The sequence below is a fragment of the Monodon monoceros genome, unplaced genomic scaffold (assembly GCF_005190385.1).
Source record: "Monodon monoceros isolate NGI ecotype Baffin Bay Population unplaced genomic scaffold, NGI_Narwhal_1 Super_Scaffold_2, whole genome shotgun sequence".
NCBI lineage: Eukaryota > Metazoa > Chordata > Mammalia > Artiodactyla > Monodontidae > Monodon > Monodon monoceros.
This window is the reverse complement of record NW_021703776.1, coordinates 15,721,490-15,738,185: the sequence shown is the minus strand read 5'-3', so window position 1 is coordinate 15,738,185 and position 16,696 is coordinate 15,721,490. Positions and strand designations below refer to the sequence as shown.

General features: G+C 34.9%; 1 protein-coding gene across 1 annotated transcript in view; it reads right to left on the bottom strand.

Moving 5' to 3' along the window:
- COG5 (component of oligomeric golgi complex 5) overlaps positions 1–16,696 on the bottom strand; it is a 284,211-nt gene that overhangs the window by 226,899 nt on the left and 40,616 nt on the right. Inside the window, exon 6 of the mRNA XM_029233621.1 lies at positions 13,897–14,017. Coding sequence (XP_029089454.1) covers positions 13,897–14,017 — 121 coding nt within the window. The remainder of the gene's footprint in view (positions 1–13,896; positions 14,018–16,696) is intronic.

Below are 16,696 nucleotides of genomic sequence, written 5' to 3'. Positions count from 1 at the left end.
ATCAGGTACCAGGTTACTAAAGCACTAGCTATAAACCAGAAGAACTGAGCAGAGATGAAGACCACACAGTACAGGGGAAAGAATGTGTAGCTTGAGATCAGACAACTTAACTGCCAGCTGGAACAATAACAACATAAAACAATCCTCAGAGAACACAGTAGAATCTCAAATGACAAATATATTATCCACAATGTCCAGTTTTCAACCCAAAATTACTCCATATGTTGGATAAACAGTACAGAATAGAGAGCCCAGAAATAAACCCATACACCTACCTTCAACAAAGGTGCCAAGAATACACAATGGAAAAAAGACAGTCTCTTCAGCAAGTGGTTGGGAAAAGCTGGACAGCCACATGTAAATCAATGAAGTTAGAACACACATACCATATACAGAAATAAGTCCAAAGTGGCTTAAAGACTTAAATATAAGACACTACACCATAAAACTCCTAGAAGAGAACACAGGCAAAACATTCTCTAACATAATTCGTATCAATGTTTTCTTAGGTCAGTCTCCCAAAGCAACAGAAATAAAAACAAAAATAAACAAGTGGGACATAATCAAACTTAGAAGCTTCTGCATAGCAAAGGAAACCATAAACAAAACAAAAAGACAACCTATGGATTGGGAGAAAATATTTGCAAACAATGTGACCGACAAGGGCTTAATTTCCAAAATATATGAACAGATCATACAACTCAAAACCAAAAAAAACAAACAACCCACTCAAACAATGGGCAGAAGACCTAAATAGACAATTTTCCAAAGAAGACATACAGATGGCCAACAGGCACATGAAAAGATGCTCAACACTGCTAATTATTAGAGAAATGCAAATCAAAACTACAATGAGGTATCACCTCACACCAGTCAGAATGGCCATCATTAAAAAGCCTACCAATAACAAGTGCGGGAGAGGGTGTGGAGAAAAGGGAACCCTCATACACTGTTGGTGGGAATGTAAGTTGGTAACAGCCACTATGGAGAACAGTATGGAGGTTCCTTAAAAAACTATAATAGAGTTACCATAGGATCCAGCAATCCCACTCCTGGGTATATATCCGGAGAAAACTATAATTCAAAAAGATACGTGCACCCCAATGTTCACAGCAGCACTATTTACAATAGCCGAGACAGGGAAGCAAACTAAATGTCCATTGACAGATGAATGGATAAAGAAGATGTGGTATATAGACACTATGGAATACTATTTGGTAAAAAAGAATGAAATGCCATTTGCAGCAACACGGATGGACCTAAAGAATATCATACTAAGTGAAGTAAATCAGAAAGAGAAAGACAAATGCCATATGATACTTATATGCAGAATCTAAAATATGACACAAATGAACTTATTTATGAAACAGAAACAAACTCACAGAAAACAAACTTATAGTGCCCAAAGAGGAAAGGAAGTGGGGGAGGGATAAATTAGGAGTTTGGGATTAGCAGATACAAACTACGTACTATATATAAAATAAATAAAAAACAAGGTCCTACTATATAGCACAGGGAACCATAGTCAGAATCCTGTAATAAACCATAACAGAAAAGAATATTAAAAAGAATGTATATATATATATGTATAACTGAATCATTTCTCTGCACACCAGAAACTAACACAATATTGTAAATCAACTATACTTAAATAAAAAATTATTCCACATGCAAAGAAACAGATGTACATAACCCATACTCATGAAAAAAAATTTTAAAGGCAGATCAAAGAAATTGACTCTGCAAGTGGGCTCATACAAGGGATTTAGTAGACAATGACTTCAAAACAGCTAATATTTCACCTGAAGTAATTCAACATAAGCACTAAGTAGATTGTGCTAAATTAAAGATGCATGTGGTAATTCCTAGGAATTCCTGCAAAAATAATATAAACTTATAGCTAAAAAGTTCATAGACAAAATAAAATGGAATACACAGAACTATCTTATTAACACAAAGAAAACAAGAAATTCCAACAAAGAAAAGCCTAGGACCAGATAGCTTCACTGGTGAATTCTGCCAGACATCTAAAGAAGAATAAATGCCAAAAACTTCTCAAACTGTTCCAAAAATTGAAGAGAAGGGAACACTTCCTAACTCATTCTATTAGGTCAGCATTACCCTAATATCAAAACCAGACAAAGACACTACAAGAAAAGAAAACTGCAAGCCAATATCTCTTATAAATATAGATGCGGGAATTCCCTGGCAGTCCAGTGATTAGGATTCCATGCTTTTACTGCCAAGGGCGCAGGTTCGATCCCTAGTCAGGGAACTAAGACCCTGCAAGCCATGCGGCAGAGCCAAAAAAACCCCATATATATGTATGCAAAAATCCTCAACAACATACTAACAAACTGAATTCAACAGCATATTAAAAGGATTATAGACTGTGACCTAGTGGGATTTATCCCTGCTATACAAGCATAGGTCAACATACAAAAATCAAACCAAGAGACCACATTACTAGAATGAAGAGGGAAAAAAACCACATGGCCATCCTGATGCAGAAAAAGCATCTGACAAAATTCAACACACTTTTGCAATAAAAACACTAAGTAAATTAGAAATACAAGAGAATTTCCTCAGCATAATAACAGTCATACATGAAAAACACACAGCTAACATCATACTCAATGATTAAAGACTGAATGCTTTTCCCTAAGATCAGAAACAAGGTAAGGATGTCCGCTTTCACCACTTGTATTCAACAAAGTACTGAAAGTTCTAGCCCGCACAAACAGGCAAGAAAAATAAATCAAAGGCATTCAAAGTGGAAAGGAAGAAGTAAAATTATCTCTGTTCACAGATGACAAGATCTTATATGTAGAAAACCCTAAAGACCACACACACACACACACACACAGCTAAAAAATGAATTCAGCCAAGTTGCAGGACACAAAATCAACAACACACAAAAATCAGTTCTATTTCTATATACTAGCAATGAACAATTCAAAAATAAAGAAAACAATTCCATTTACAAAAGTATTACAAAGAATAAAATACTTAGGAATAAATTTAATTAAGGAGGCTGAAAGCCTTGTGTATTGAAAACTATAAAAGACTGCCAAAAGAAATTAAAGATCTAAATAAATGGAAAGACATCTGTGTTCATGAACTAAAAGTCTTAATACTTTAAGGTGACAATACCACCCAAAATGATCTACAGACATAATACAATCCCTATAAAAATCCCAAAGGCATTTTTTTTACAGAAATACAAAAACTCATCGAGGGATACTGAATAGTCAAAACACTTTTGAAAACGAAGAACAAAGTGGGAAGACTTGATCTTCTGAATTTTGAAACTTACAACAAAGCTTTAGTAATCATAACAGTATGGTACCAGCATAATGATACATATTCCATACACCAATGGAATAGAAGACAAAGCCCAGAAATAAAGAGTTACATAAATGGTCAATTAAATTTTGACAATGGTGCCAAGTCCATTCAGTGGTGAAAGGATAATGTTTTGAACAGCGTGAGGAAAACTGGATATCCACATGCAAAAAGCATGAAGCTAGATCCCACCTTACACCACATATAAAAATTAACTCAAAATGGATCAAAGATCTAAATTGAAGAGCCAAAACTACAAAACTCTTAGAAGAAAACAAGGGGGAAATCTTCACTGAGCTAGATTTGGCAACCGTTTCTTAAGTATTACACCAAAAGCACACAGAACAAAAGAAAAATTGGATAAACTGGACTTCATCAAAATAAAAAATTCTCCATCAAAGGATACTATCAAGAGAGTGGAAAGACAACTCACAGAATGGGAGAAAATATTTGTGGGAAAAAATATTTTAGCTGACAAGGACTAGTATCCAGAATATATTTAGAACTCAACAACAAAAAACAAACGACTCAGTTTTTAAAATGGATAAAAGACTTAAAAAACGTTTCACCAAATAAGATATAAAATGGTCAATAAGTACATGAAAACATGTTCAACATCACCAGTCTTTAGGAAAATGCAAATCGAAACTTTAAGATGTTACCTTCACACTTATTAGGGTGACAATTATTTAAAAAAACAAAAAGGAAAATAACGGGTTGATGAAGATGTGGAGAAATTCAAATTCTAGTGCACTGCTGGTGGGAATGTAAAAAGGGCACCTACGGTGGAATACTGTTTGGCAGATCCTTAAACTGTTAAACACAGAATTACCATATGACCCAGAAATCCCACACCTAGATATATACCCAAAAGAACTGTAAACAAGGACTCAAACAGATACTCGAACACCAATGTTCATAGCAGCATTATTTATAAAAGCCTTTTCAAAAAGTGGAAACTAGCCAAGTGTCTATCAAGAGATGAATAAACAAAAAGTGATATACAATGCAATATTATTCAGCCATAAAAAATGGAATGAAGTTCTGATACACGCTACAACACAGATGAACCTTGAAAACGTTATGCTAAGTGAAATAAGCCAGACACAAAAGGACAAATACTGTATTATTCCACTTACATTAAGTACCTAAAATAGGCAAATTCATAGAGACAAAAAGTAGAACAGAGGTTACCAAGGATTGGGGAAACAGGAAAATGGTGAGTTACTGGTTGATGAATACAGCGTTTCTCTTTGGGATATGATGGAAAGGTTCTGGAAATAGTGTTGAGGGTGACACAACACTGTGAATGTACTTAATAACACTGAATTTTACACTTAAAAATGGTTTACGAAAAAAGGACAAAAGAAAAAAAGCAGGAAAGACAGGAACAAAAGAAAAAAGATGATAAAAATAGAATATAGCAAAATGGCAAACTCAATCCAACCATATCAATAACTAGTAAAAATATATATGAACACTCCAAACAAAAGGAAACTGAAATTATAAAAGAACAGATAATAAAGCAAGACTCAAGAACACTCTATCTACAAAGAAATAGACTTTAAATGCAAATTCAAGATGGCTACAGTAATCAAAATATAAAGATGTGTGAAATAAGGACAGACACATAGATAAATGGAACAGAATAGAGTTCAAAAATACACCTACAGATATAGAGTCAATTGATTTTCTAAAAAAGCCCCAAGGTAATTCAGTGGAGAGAGGAAGGTCTTTTCAACAAATGGTACTGGATCAATTAGATATCTTCATGGAAAAAAATAAGCTTCAACCTTTCCCTTGCATTATATCAAAAAGTACCCTGACATGAATCATAGACCTTAACACAAAAATTAAAACTTTAAAACTTCCAGAAAAAAATGTAGAAGAAATTTTTTGCAACTGTAGGATACGAAAAGATTGTCTTACATAGGGCTCCAAAAGTGCAAACTATAAAACAAAACTCACCCCCCTCCCAAAAAAAAGAAAAAGGTACACTGGGCTTCATCAAAATTAAAACGTTCTGCTCAAATCACACCACTAGGAATATTAAAAGACAATGCACATATATTCACAAAAAACATTCACATTCACACACACACACCTGACAAACTTGTATCCAGAATATAAAAAGACCTCTCACAACTCAATAAGAAAACAAACCCAGTTTAAAACAAGGGCAAAAGTCTAGTTACCCTATATTTCACAAGACTGTCTTTTATTGAACCCTCTTATCCATTTTTTATTTTTGTGTAAATCAAATGCACTTCAATCCAAGGCTCAGATCTTATCCCACACATTTGGGTTAGGCACACAAATTTAACCTTTTGTCATCATTAGACATTGTAAGAGACAAGAGTTAATAAAAGGAGATGGGATAGCTTAGTCCCGAAGCACTTAGGGGTGAAAATGCACTCCAGTTTGAATTGAGTAATTTAGTAATATTTGTTCCACAGTTTTAAAGTAAATTCACACTGTCTTTAAAAAAAAAAGACAATAGATCTGGACAGACACTACACAAAGATAAATGAAGTGGGAAATAAATATTCAAAATCAGGTTCAACATGATTTGTAATCATGTATAATGCAAATTAAAATCATAAAGAGATACCTCTACACATCTATGAGACTGGCTAAAATTAAAATGATTTACAATGACAAGCACTGAAGGATGTAAAGCAAATGGGACTCTTATGCATTGCTGGTGGAAATGTTACAACCATTTTAGAAAAGTGTAGCACAGAGGAAAGACCAGTGAAGATACAGAGAGAAAGTGGCAATCTGCAAGTCAAGGAGAGAGGACTCAGAAAATAAAAAACCTATGAACACCTTGATCTTGAACTTCCAGCCGCCAGAACTGTGAAAACATATATTTCTGTTTTTTAAGACACCCGGTCTGTGATAATTTTGTTATGGCAGCCCCAGCAAACTAATACTGTTGCTATATAAGACTACTGTAAAAATAAAACTGCCTATTAGTTTAAAAAGAAAGAAAACAGTGTAGCAAATCTTAAAAAGTTAATCATAACACTTACCAGATGACCCAGCAATTCCACGCCTAGGTATTTACCCAAGGGCACTGAAAATAAATGTTCATGGCAGCTTTATTCACAATAGTCTAAAGTTGAAAACCCAATATGTATCAAAAGCTGAATGGATAAATATATTGTGGCATATACATCCACTGGAATACTACTCATCAAACGAATGTATACTGTATGATTCCACATATATGAAATCCAAGAAAGAGCAAAATGAAATCTCTAGTAACAAAAGTTCGTGCTGGAGGTGGGGGGACTGACTCAGAGAGGCACAAGACAACTTTTGGGGGGTCACCACTGACCTCTGAATATATTCCTAGTTGTGACAATAAAACTGTAACATCAGCATTATCTTCCAATTAGATATGGTAGAAAAACACATTTCTGATATATTGAAACAGATTTCAAGTCCCTAACACAGAAATTAAAACAAATGACTAAAACTGCATCCTATTTTACTGAACATGTCTCTCAAAAGATCATGCCTGCCTACATGCCCTGTTGTTTACATGGTATTAAAATGTAAAGTTCTATAAGTATACCTATAATCATAAATTTACATTGAACCCTTTTAACTTAGCCTATAGCCAATTCCAATCTACTAAACCAAAGACGGATAAAAACTGTTTAACATATTTAGAATTTTTATACATAAAGTAATCACGTATAATGGCAATAAAAAGTAAAACAGCCCATCTAATGTTCCCCCAAAATATTGGACTTAGAGACTCAAAGCTGTAATTCGCTAGAAGTACGCTGACACCATTTTTTAGGAACAATCAATAAAATAACCAGTAAAAAGTCAATACAATAAGAAGCCTGTATTTGGAGCATTGTTTATATTCATTTAAGATACACTGCAATTTTTAAAACTTACATGTACTGGAATGGAAAAGAGAAGTACTGGCTTAAGCATCCAAATAGAAAATAAAGCCCTTAGAGCCGAGTAATTGAAAATTTGATACATTACTAGATTGAAGAACCTTACACTAAATTAATTTTTCTCAAACAATGATGAATGGTCCAGCAGGGGGTGACAAATAGTAAGGTAAACTACAGACCTTCAATAAACATTACCTGACCATATGGAATAAAATATATACCCAAAAATACTACTGTAACTTTGAAATGTATGAAAAATAATATACTAAAGTTTACAAAAAGCTGCTTGTTTTTATCTGGATATTAATCCTCATTTTCTGACACTATGTGATGAAAGATAAAACCAAAAAAATATGATCATAAATGCTGTATGGGCATTATGTGTTAAATATAAATTTGGATAACATTAAGTTCAATTAGTTTAAAAAAAAGAGGGTTTGTGGGTGTGTAATTTTAATATGCTTATGTCTCCACAACTGGCAATCCCATACCTAAGCATAAACCCATTATTCTGGATTTGAGCACAGCATCACCCTGAGCTGGTGGTAGCTGAATCCAGTCACATATTATATAAGTAATTTAGAGACTATCTAAATCAAACATAGGTACTGAAGATGTTTATCATCATATATGATTACACTGTAGGTTTAAAAAGGCATACTGGGCTTCCCTGGTGGCGCAGTGGTTGAGAGTCCGCCTGCCGATGCAGCGGACACGGGTTCATGCCCCGGTCCGGGAAGATCCCACATGCCGCAGAGCGGCTTGGCCCGTAAGCCATGGCCGCTGAGCCTGCGCATCCGGAGCCTGTGCTCCGCAGCAGGAGAGGCCACAACAGTGAGAGGCCCACGTACCGCAAAAAAAAACGAAAAAGGCATACTGAATTTGCTACGCTGAAGTTGTCACAAAAACCTATGTATGTTTTAAATGCATTTAAGACGTCATCTCAACCTAGAGATTATCATACTAGGTGAAGTAAGTCAGAAACAGAAAGATACCATATATCATTTATATGTGGAATCTAAAATATGACACAAATGAACTTAGTTATGAAACAGAAAATGACTCACAGACATAGAAAACAACTTACAGTTACCACAGGGGAAAGGGGGTGGGGGAGGGATAAATTGGGAGTTTGGGATTAGCAGATACAAACTACTATATATAAAATAGATAAACAACAAATGTCCTACTGTGCATAGCACAGGGAACTATATTCAATATCCTGCAATAAACCATAATGGAAAAGAATATTAAAAAGAATATATATATATACACATATATATGTATAACTGAATCACTTTGCTGTATACCAGAAACTAACACAACATTGCAAATCAACTATACTTCAATTAAAAAAGAAATCATCTCAGACCTAATTTAATACTGGTAACGGTTACAAGGCATATTTACAAATTTTCCTATCAATAAACAATTTTTAAAAGCTTGAAATAATACAATGTTCACCAACTACATCTTACAGACATCTCAAAAAAAATTCATTAGTTCCTTAATTATCGATCACCTATTACGTGGCAAAGATTATGTAAATCATACTTTTTCCCACCTATGCATAAATCAAAAATGTTTGCATATAAGTATTGTTTTATCAGACTGAGAAAATATCAGTTACAATAAGAACATTAGTGGATAAAACAAACTTAGACTATCCCTTCCTTCTATAAAAAATATTTCATAAAATGCTTCTATGATAAATTTGAAAAATATTTTCTCATGATACATGGTGTTAATGTATCACCATATATCATCAGAAAACATTTTGTTGCAGCTTAGCAACAAAATTATAAAACTCAGAGGACAAACCATACACAGTAAAAATTAATGGAGGATATACTTTCTTTTTTTTTTGTCACACCACACAACATAAAATACATTCACTATATATAAACCATGGTATAACTTAAATGTGATTTAAGTGTATCATCTTAGCTAATGTTCAAAAAATGTTACAAATTTAGTAAGGCCCATCTAAATTTTCATCTAGTGCCAAGACTTTTCTTGAAGAAAAACCATAAATCAATGTGATATAATTTAATCCTGAAATCTGTACTATGTAGTTTTATTTTTTAATCATACATAATAATATGCATGAAAAATTACACATAAGTCTGCACTAAAAAAATTCTGCTTATTCTGTCAGTAAGACACCAGTATGATTTTAATTTTTACTTCCCTAATGCCTAATGATGCTGAATATCATATATGTATATTTGCCATTCACGTATATTCTTTGGTGAAGTGTGTGTTCAAATCTTTTGCCTATTTTTTAATTGGGTTGTTTGTGTTCTTACCAATGTTGAAAGTTTTTTATATATTCTTTTTATATATATATTTTTATATATTTATATATAAAAAAATTATATATATTTATATATATATAAGTCCTTTATCAAATATACACTTTGCAAACATTTTCTGTCTATGGCTTGCTTGTCTTTTCATTCTTCTAGCAGCACCGCTCACAGAAGTTTTAAATTTTGATAATGTCTAACTTACCAATTTGTGTGTGGTGGGGAGAATTGTGCTTTGGGTTATATATCTAAGGAATCATTTTCTAATTCAGAGACATAAAAATGTTCTCCTACGTTTCCCTTTAGAAGTTCTATAGTTTTAGGTTTTATATTTAGGACTATGATCCATTTTCAGTTTTCTTTTTTTCTTATATGAAGTAAGGTATAAATACAAGTTCACTGTTATACATATGGATATCCAATTTTCCCAGTACCATCTGTTGAAAAGACTCTTTTCTCCACTAAATGTGTCAAAAATCCGTTGTTCTTACATGTGTGTGTCTATTTCTGGGCTCTCTATTCCATTCCATTGACCTATTTGTCTATCTTTTTGTCTTGATTAGTATAAGTCATTGTAACAGGTCTTCAAATCAGGTATGGTTAATGCTCCAACTGTGCCTGTTTCTTGGGTTTTTTTTTTAAGTTTTGGCTATTCTAGATCCTTTGCATTTCCATATGAATTTTAAAATCAGTTTGTCAATTTTAATAAAAGCCTGCTGGGATGCAGGTTGTAACTGTGCTGAATCTATACAAATCAATTTAGGGGAAATGGGCATATTAATAAACACTATAAAGTCTTCCAATTCACAATGTTTATTTACTTATTTAGGTCTTTTTAATTGTCCTCAACAATGTTTTCTAGTTGTCAGTATACAACTGTGTATCTTCTGTCAAATTCAACCCTAAGTAGTTCATATTTTCAATGCTATTATGAGTGGTATTTTTGAATTTCAACTTCCAATTGCTTGTTAATATTATACAGAAATAAAGGGAATTCCCTGGCAGTCCAGTAGTTAGGACTCCACACTTCCACTGCACGGGGCATGAGTTCGATCCCTGGCTGGGGAACTAAGATGCCCGCAAGCCACGTGGCACAACCAAAAGCAAAAAAAAGAAATAAAACTAATTTTTGTATATTGATCATATATCCTGAAATCTTGCTAAACTCCTGTATTAGTTCTACAAACTTTTTTTTGTGAACTCAAAACAAGATACTACTACACACCTATTAGAATGGCTAAAATTAAGATGACTGACTATAACGAGGGTTGACAAGGATGCAGAAAAAGTGCAGTTTTCATACACTTCAGGTAGAACACCAGGGCAATTTCTTTCAAAGTTAAACATACATCTACTATATGATCTGGCCATTCTGTATCTACATACTTATCAAAGAGAAATGAAAGCATATGTCCATAAAAATACCTGTATATGAATGTTCATAACAGCTTGATTTGTAATAGCCAAAAACTAGGAACAACTCAAATATCAATCAACAGGTGAATGAATAAACCAACTGTGGGATACCCATATAATGGAAAACTACTCAGCAATGAAACGGAATGAGCTATTGATACACACAACATAGATGAATCTCAAAATAATTAAGGTGACTGAAAGAAGCCAAACAAAAACACAAACTGTATGATTCCATTTACATAAAGTTCATTAAAATGCCAACCAATCTATAGTAATAGAAAGCAGATCCATAAATGCCTGAGGAGGGATTACCAAGGGGCATAAGGAAACTTTTGGGGGGTGATAGTTATGTATCTTAATATTGGTGATGGTTTCATGTCAAAACTTGCCAAACTGTACATTTTCAATATGTTGCAGTTTACTGTATATCGCTTAGACCTCAATTTTAAAAAAAAGAAAAGGTACCAGCATAATCGTCACTAGGCACCAGAATATACTTTTTAAATTGATATATAACTTTAAAGTGATATATAATTCACAAAGCATAAAATTCAACCTTTTAAAGCACACGATTCAGAGGCTTTTTTGTACATTGACAAGGTTGTGCAACAATCACCACTATTTAACTGCAGAACATTTTCACCACTCTAAAGAGTGGTATCCATTAGCAGTCACTGACATTCCCCTCCAAGTCCCTCAGAATATAATTAACTTTCAGATGACAATGTATTTCATCTGGTCACTACATTTCAAGCCTCAAGACCTTTCAAGTTTGAGAGATTGGTTTTCAGTTAATCTCAGGGGCCTGCTACTCTTCATCATTTTATTCTTTCTAATGAGAGCCAGAACCATACAGATATAGACATTGATAATTTCAGAGATGCTCCAATCATAGAAACAGCATTTAGTGTACATGTGTAACTGTAATAATGATTACCAAATTATTACTTTTATTAAAACATTAATTCCAAATGTAGAAACTTTATCTCCCTCTTGGCTTCTCCTTATTATCAATGCCAGGACTGGCCAAGACTGAACCACAGTGGTGAATGATAAAGACATGATGCCTTTGAAATTTTTGAATATCACATAATCTGCAAAGCTTTAAAAATTTAAATTAACACAATCCATTTTGAGATAACTCCATAATTTACTATACTTTCTCAACAACTTGTCATTGTTTAACATTTATAAAACTTTGGGTAAAGCCAAAGCCTCACTGGAAGGATAATGAGTTTATACTCTGCATTGTACCAACACAGAACATTATGATTAATAATTGTGCCTTTTTAAGAAATGAAACTGAGTTATTTGTAGTGAGGTGGATGGACCTAGAGTCTGTCATACAGAGTGAAGTAAGTCAGAAAGAGAAAAACAAACACCGTATGCTAACACATATATATGGAATCTAAAAACAAAAAAAAGTTCTGAAGAAACTAGGGGCAGGACAGGAATAAAGACGCAGATGTAGAGAATGGACGTGAGGACACAGGGAGGGGGAAGGGTAAGCTGGGACGAAGTGAGAGAGTAGCACTGACATATATACACTACCAAATGTAAAACAGATAGCTAGTGGGAAGCATCTGCATGGCACAGGGAGATCAGCTGGGTGCTGTGCAACCACCTAGAGGGGTGGCATAAGGAGGGTGGGAGGGAGACACAAGAGGGAGGGGATATGGGGATATATGTATACCTATAGTTGATTCACTTTGTTATACAGCAGAAACTAACACAACACTGTAAAGCAATTATACTCCAATAAAGATGTCAAAATAAATAATAAAATGTGCCTTTTTAAAAAAAAGAAGATATCACCATTTGCATTACAGCACCTGTTATTTCTAGGAGAGATGATAATCATAATCAAAATCTAGCAACTTTTTATTATGGAAGAGTATCAGTGATGACAAGTATACATAATAAACCTTGGAATAATTTGTGTTTGTTTTTCATGATTCTATTATTCGAGAGTTTATTTTTTGGAGCACAGAAATTAAATATGATAAAGCAAAAAATAACAGCTGATACTAAGATTTTTACACTTCTATATTTAGCACATATTGTGAAAAAACAGTGAAGCATTACTCACTGCTTTAAAATTAACTTTTTATATAATATATTCCAAGCACACTAAATCACAAGTTCAATATATTCCCATGATGTGCCTAAGCAATGTATTTGAGCATTATAAATTGAAATGTTGTTGAAGCATGCTTTGTGAAGGATATTACATTTCCTTAGTCAAAACAGGGAATAAGCATTACAGTATGACTATGTAATTGAAATATAGGAAAATTCAAAAAGAACATGTAATGCACATCTTTTATATTCTTTTGGCATAGCTACTTTCAAAGCACGTTACTAAGCATTAGGAGACTCTTGATATTTAAGATGGATATAATCAAAGACCTTCTGAACCTAAAAAGGTACAAATTCCACTAAACACAACCACTTCAGAAAAATTACTGGGTACCCAATGAAAAGAAGAAAACCGCAAAGCCTCATTAAAATGCAGGTGTTAGGTAGTTCTTTAAGCACTTGGTAGGTATTCAAAAGTTTGCCTGAAAAATTATGAACTGCTTCATCATGGACCTTGCAACCTGTCAGTACTCAAAGCTGTGACTGCTGACACGCTTGAAGGTCAAGAGGCTGCTCTAAATGTTTAAGAAAAGAATGACGAATGAAGAAATGAATTCAACAGATCTTCTAGGCACCATGCCAACATGAGACTTGTCACCTAAAAAAGAGCATTTCTCCTGGACATTTCTCCTAGGGAAATGAAAACTTAGGTTCACATAAGACCTGTATACAAATGTTAAAGTAGCTCAATTTATAATCACCAAAAACTTGAAACAACCAAATTTCCTTCAACCAGTGAATCAATAAACAAAAGGACTTACCAAGCTCACTGAGACTCTGAGCAGCTTTTGTTATCTCTCTACTTCCCCCTTGCAGTTGTCCCTGGAGTCTCTTACTGAGATACAAGATACGAATGATTCTCCGAAGCAAATCACAGGCAACCTGTGCAATGTTAAATAAGTAAAGTCAATCCATGAAGTTTTATTACTATGTGAATCTGTCTCTTCTTTCCAGATGCTAAAAATTCACTCATGTATTTTTTGTTTTCCATCAGTCAGAAATCTAAATAATCACAAGTCTTAAAAAGCAGCATTTTACAATAAGCTCCAATTTATCTCAAAGAAAATTTGGGATTGAGGTGCTATGAAACCTAAGCACTTTTCTCCTCAGTCGTAGACCAGTTTTCTTCTCTAGGCCAGTGGCTCTCAGTCTTGACTTCATATTAAATTCAAGTATGTAGGGGGACTTCCCTGGTGGTCCAGTGGTAAAGAATCCGTCTTTCAATGCAGGGGACACCAGTTGGATCCCTTGTCGGGGAACTAAGATCCCACATGCCACGGGGAAACTAAGCCCATGTGCCACAACTAGAGAGAGAAAACCCGCACACCACAACTACAGAGAGAAGCCCGAGCACCACAACTAGAGAGAAGCCTGCGCGATGAAACTAAAGACCCCGCATACCGCAACTAAGACCCGATGAGGCCAAAAAAATAAAGAAAAAAAAAATTTCAAGTGTGTAAGTTCAAAACGTTCCAATGCCCAAGCAAGACAGAGCCCTGACCAATTAAAGCTGAAACAGTATTTCTTTTAATATCCTCATGCAGTCCCTGTGTGTGGCCAAGGTTGACAACCACTGTGCTAGGGCTGCTTAGCTTCCTACTACTGTTTCCTAGTTTCCAGTCCTAGTTTCTCTTTCCTAAGTCCGTAGGGGAACAGACTTAAAATGCCCAGTTTCACTAGATCTTAAAGAATAAGCATGCCCTTACTGATATATCCTAATTTTTTTATTAATAAGAAATTGTAAAAGATAAAGTTATTAAAACAAACCAAAAAAACCCTATCATTTATATGTCACCTCTATTCCCTTTTTTGTTACCAGATCCAATAGTGGGTCTTAACCTATCCAAAAGACTAAGACATGAAATAAAGATTTGTGTATTTCAAGACACTTTATTACAGAGGCAATCCAGGGCAATTGCCTGGGGAGAATGAAAAGGGAGACTGATGGAGTAATGCATATATAATGACCTTCAGCTTCAGTGGTGATAATAAAGAAAAGAGAGACAGTCTATGCTGCTGCATCACCACCATCTTTGAATGGCCCTGAAGCTGGATGAGAAGCAAGAACATCTCCCATGTAAGGAGGAAAATCCTAACTGGTAGCAATAAGAATTAAAAGCCCGGGCTTCCCTGGTGGCGCAGTGGTTGAGAGTCCGCCTGCCGATGCAGGGGATGCAGGTTCGTGCCCCGGTCCGGGAGGATCCCGCATGCTGCGGAGCGGCTGGGCCCGTGAGCCATGGCTGCTGGGCCTGCGCGTCCAGAGCCCGTGCTCCGCAACGGGAGGCCACAGCGGTGAGACGCCCGCGTACCGCAAAAAAAAAAAAAAAAAAAAAAAAAAAAAGCTATTTAAAAGCCCTAGGAAGACAGGGTCCCTGAGGCTTCAACTATAAACATTTTTTCTGAATGAAGTACACATACACCTCAGAGCCAAACACAGCCACACTCATGCACACACAACATACACAAACATATAATCAAATACACACTTACAAACATATGTATATCAAAGGCAGCCAAGTATTAAACATGTTTAGTTTTTACTGACTGCTTTTCTGAGTAACTGTAGTCTGAAGAACTTAAAATAATAAAAGAATGTCAAATAAGAATTTCTCCCTGTAAACTGGAAGATTTAGGCATCTTAATCTTTAATTAAATTTTATTTATTTTCTGAATAGGTAATAGAAGCATATAATTCAAAATTCAAAAGATTAGAAGATAAAAAGTCATCCTCATATTTTTATGTCTCAGCTGTGCACTCACCAAAAACAACCACTGTTATCAGTTTCTTGCTTGTCAGAATTATATTTTTAGATGTACCATTTGGAATGTAGAATCCCAAGCAATCATTCCTCTTGGATTCTAAATACATCACGAGGAGAAATAACAGATCTAATCACCAAGAACTGTCCTTCCAGAATTCCCAGTACCTACCCAATAAAGGATATGTCCTCAAACATGAAAGCTTTGAGCTTATTTCTAATGCTTTTCTGTTTAACCATACTTTATCTGTCACCAAGTCTTACTGATTATTCTTCTGTTGCATAACACAATGGCTATTCTACCTCTATTCCTATAAGCATCACCCTAATTCAAATCTTTATCACCTTCACCTTAACACTGTGGTCTCCTGGCTAGCTTTCCAGTCTCTTACTGAAATCCATCTTGCCAGATTTACCTTCTTAGAAACAGTTTTCAGCACTCCACCCCCTTTTTAATAAACCTCAGGGGCTCTCTAGTAACAGATCATGTTAAATCATCTTAGAATAGCATTTAATAAAATCCTCAGTCAGGCTTCCCTGGTGGTGCAGTGGATAAGAATCTGCCTGCCAATGCAGCAGACACAGGTTCAATCTCTGGTCTGGGAAGATCCCACATGCTGTGGAGCAACTAAGCCCATGCACCACAACTACTGAGCCTGCGTGCCATAACTACTGAAGCCCACACGCTTGGAGCCCACGCACTGCAACGATGAGAAGCCCCACTCGCCGCAACTAAGACCCAATGCAGCCAAAACAAAATAAATTTATACATACAAAAAAAAATCCTCAGTCAACACGTCTT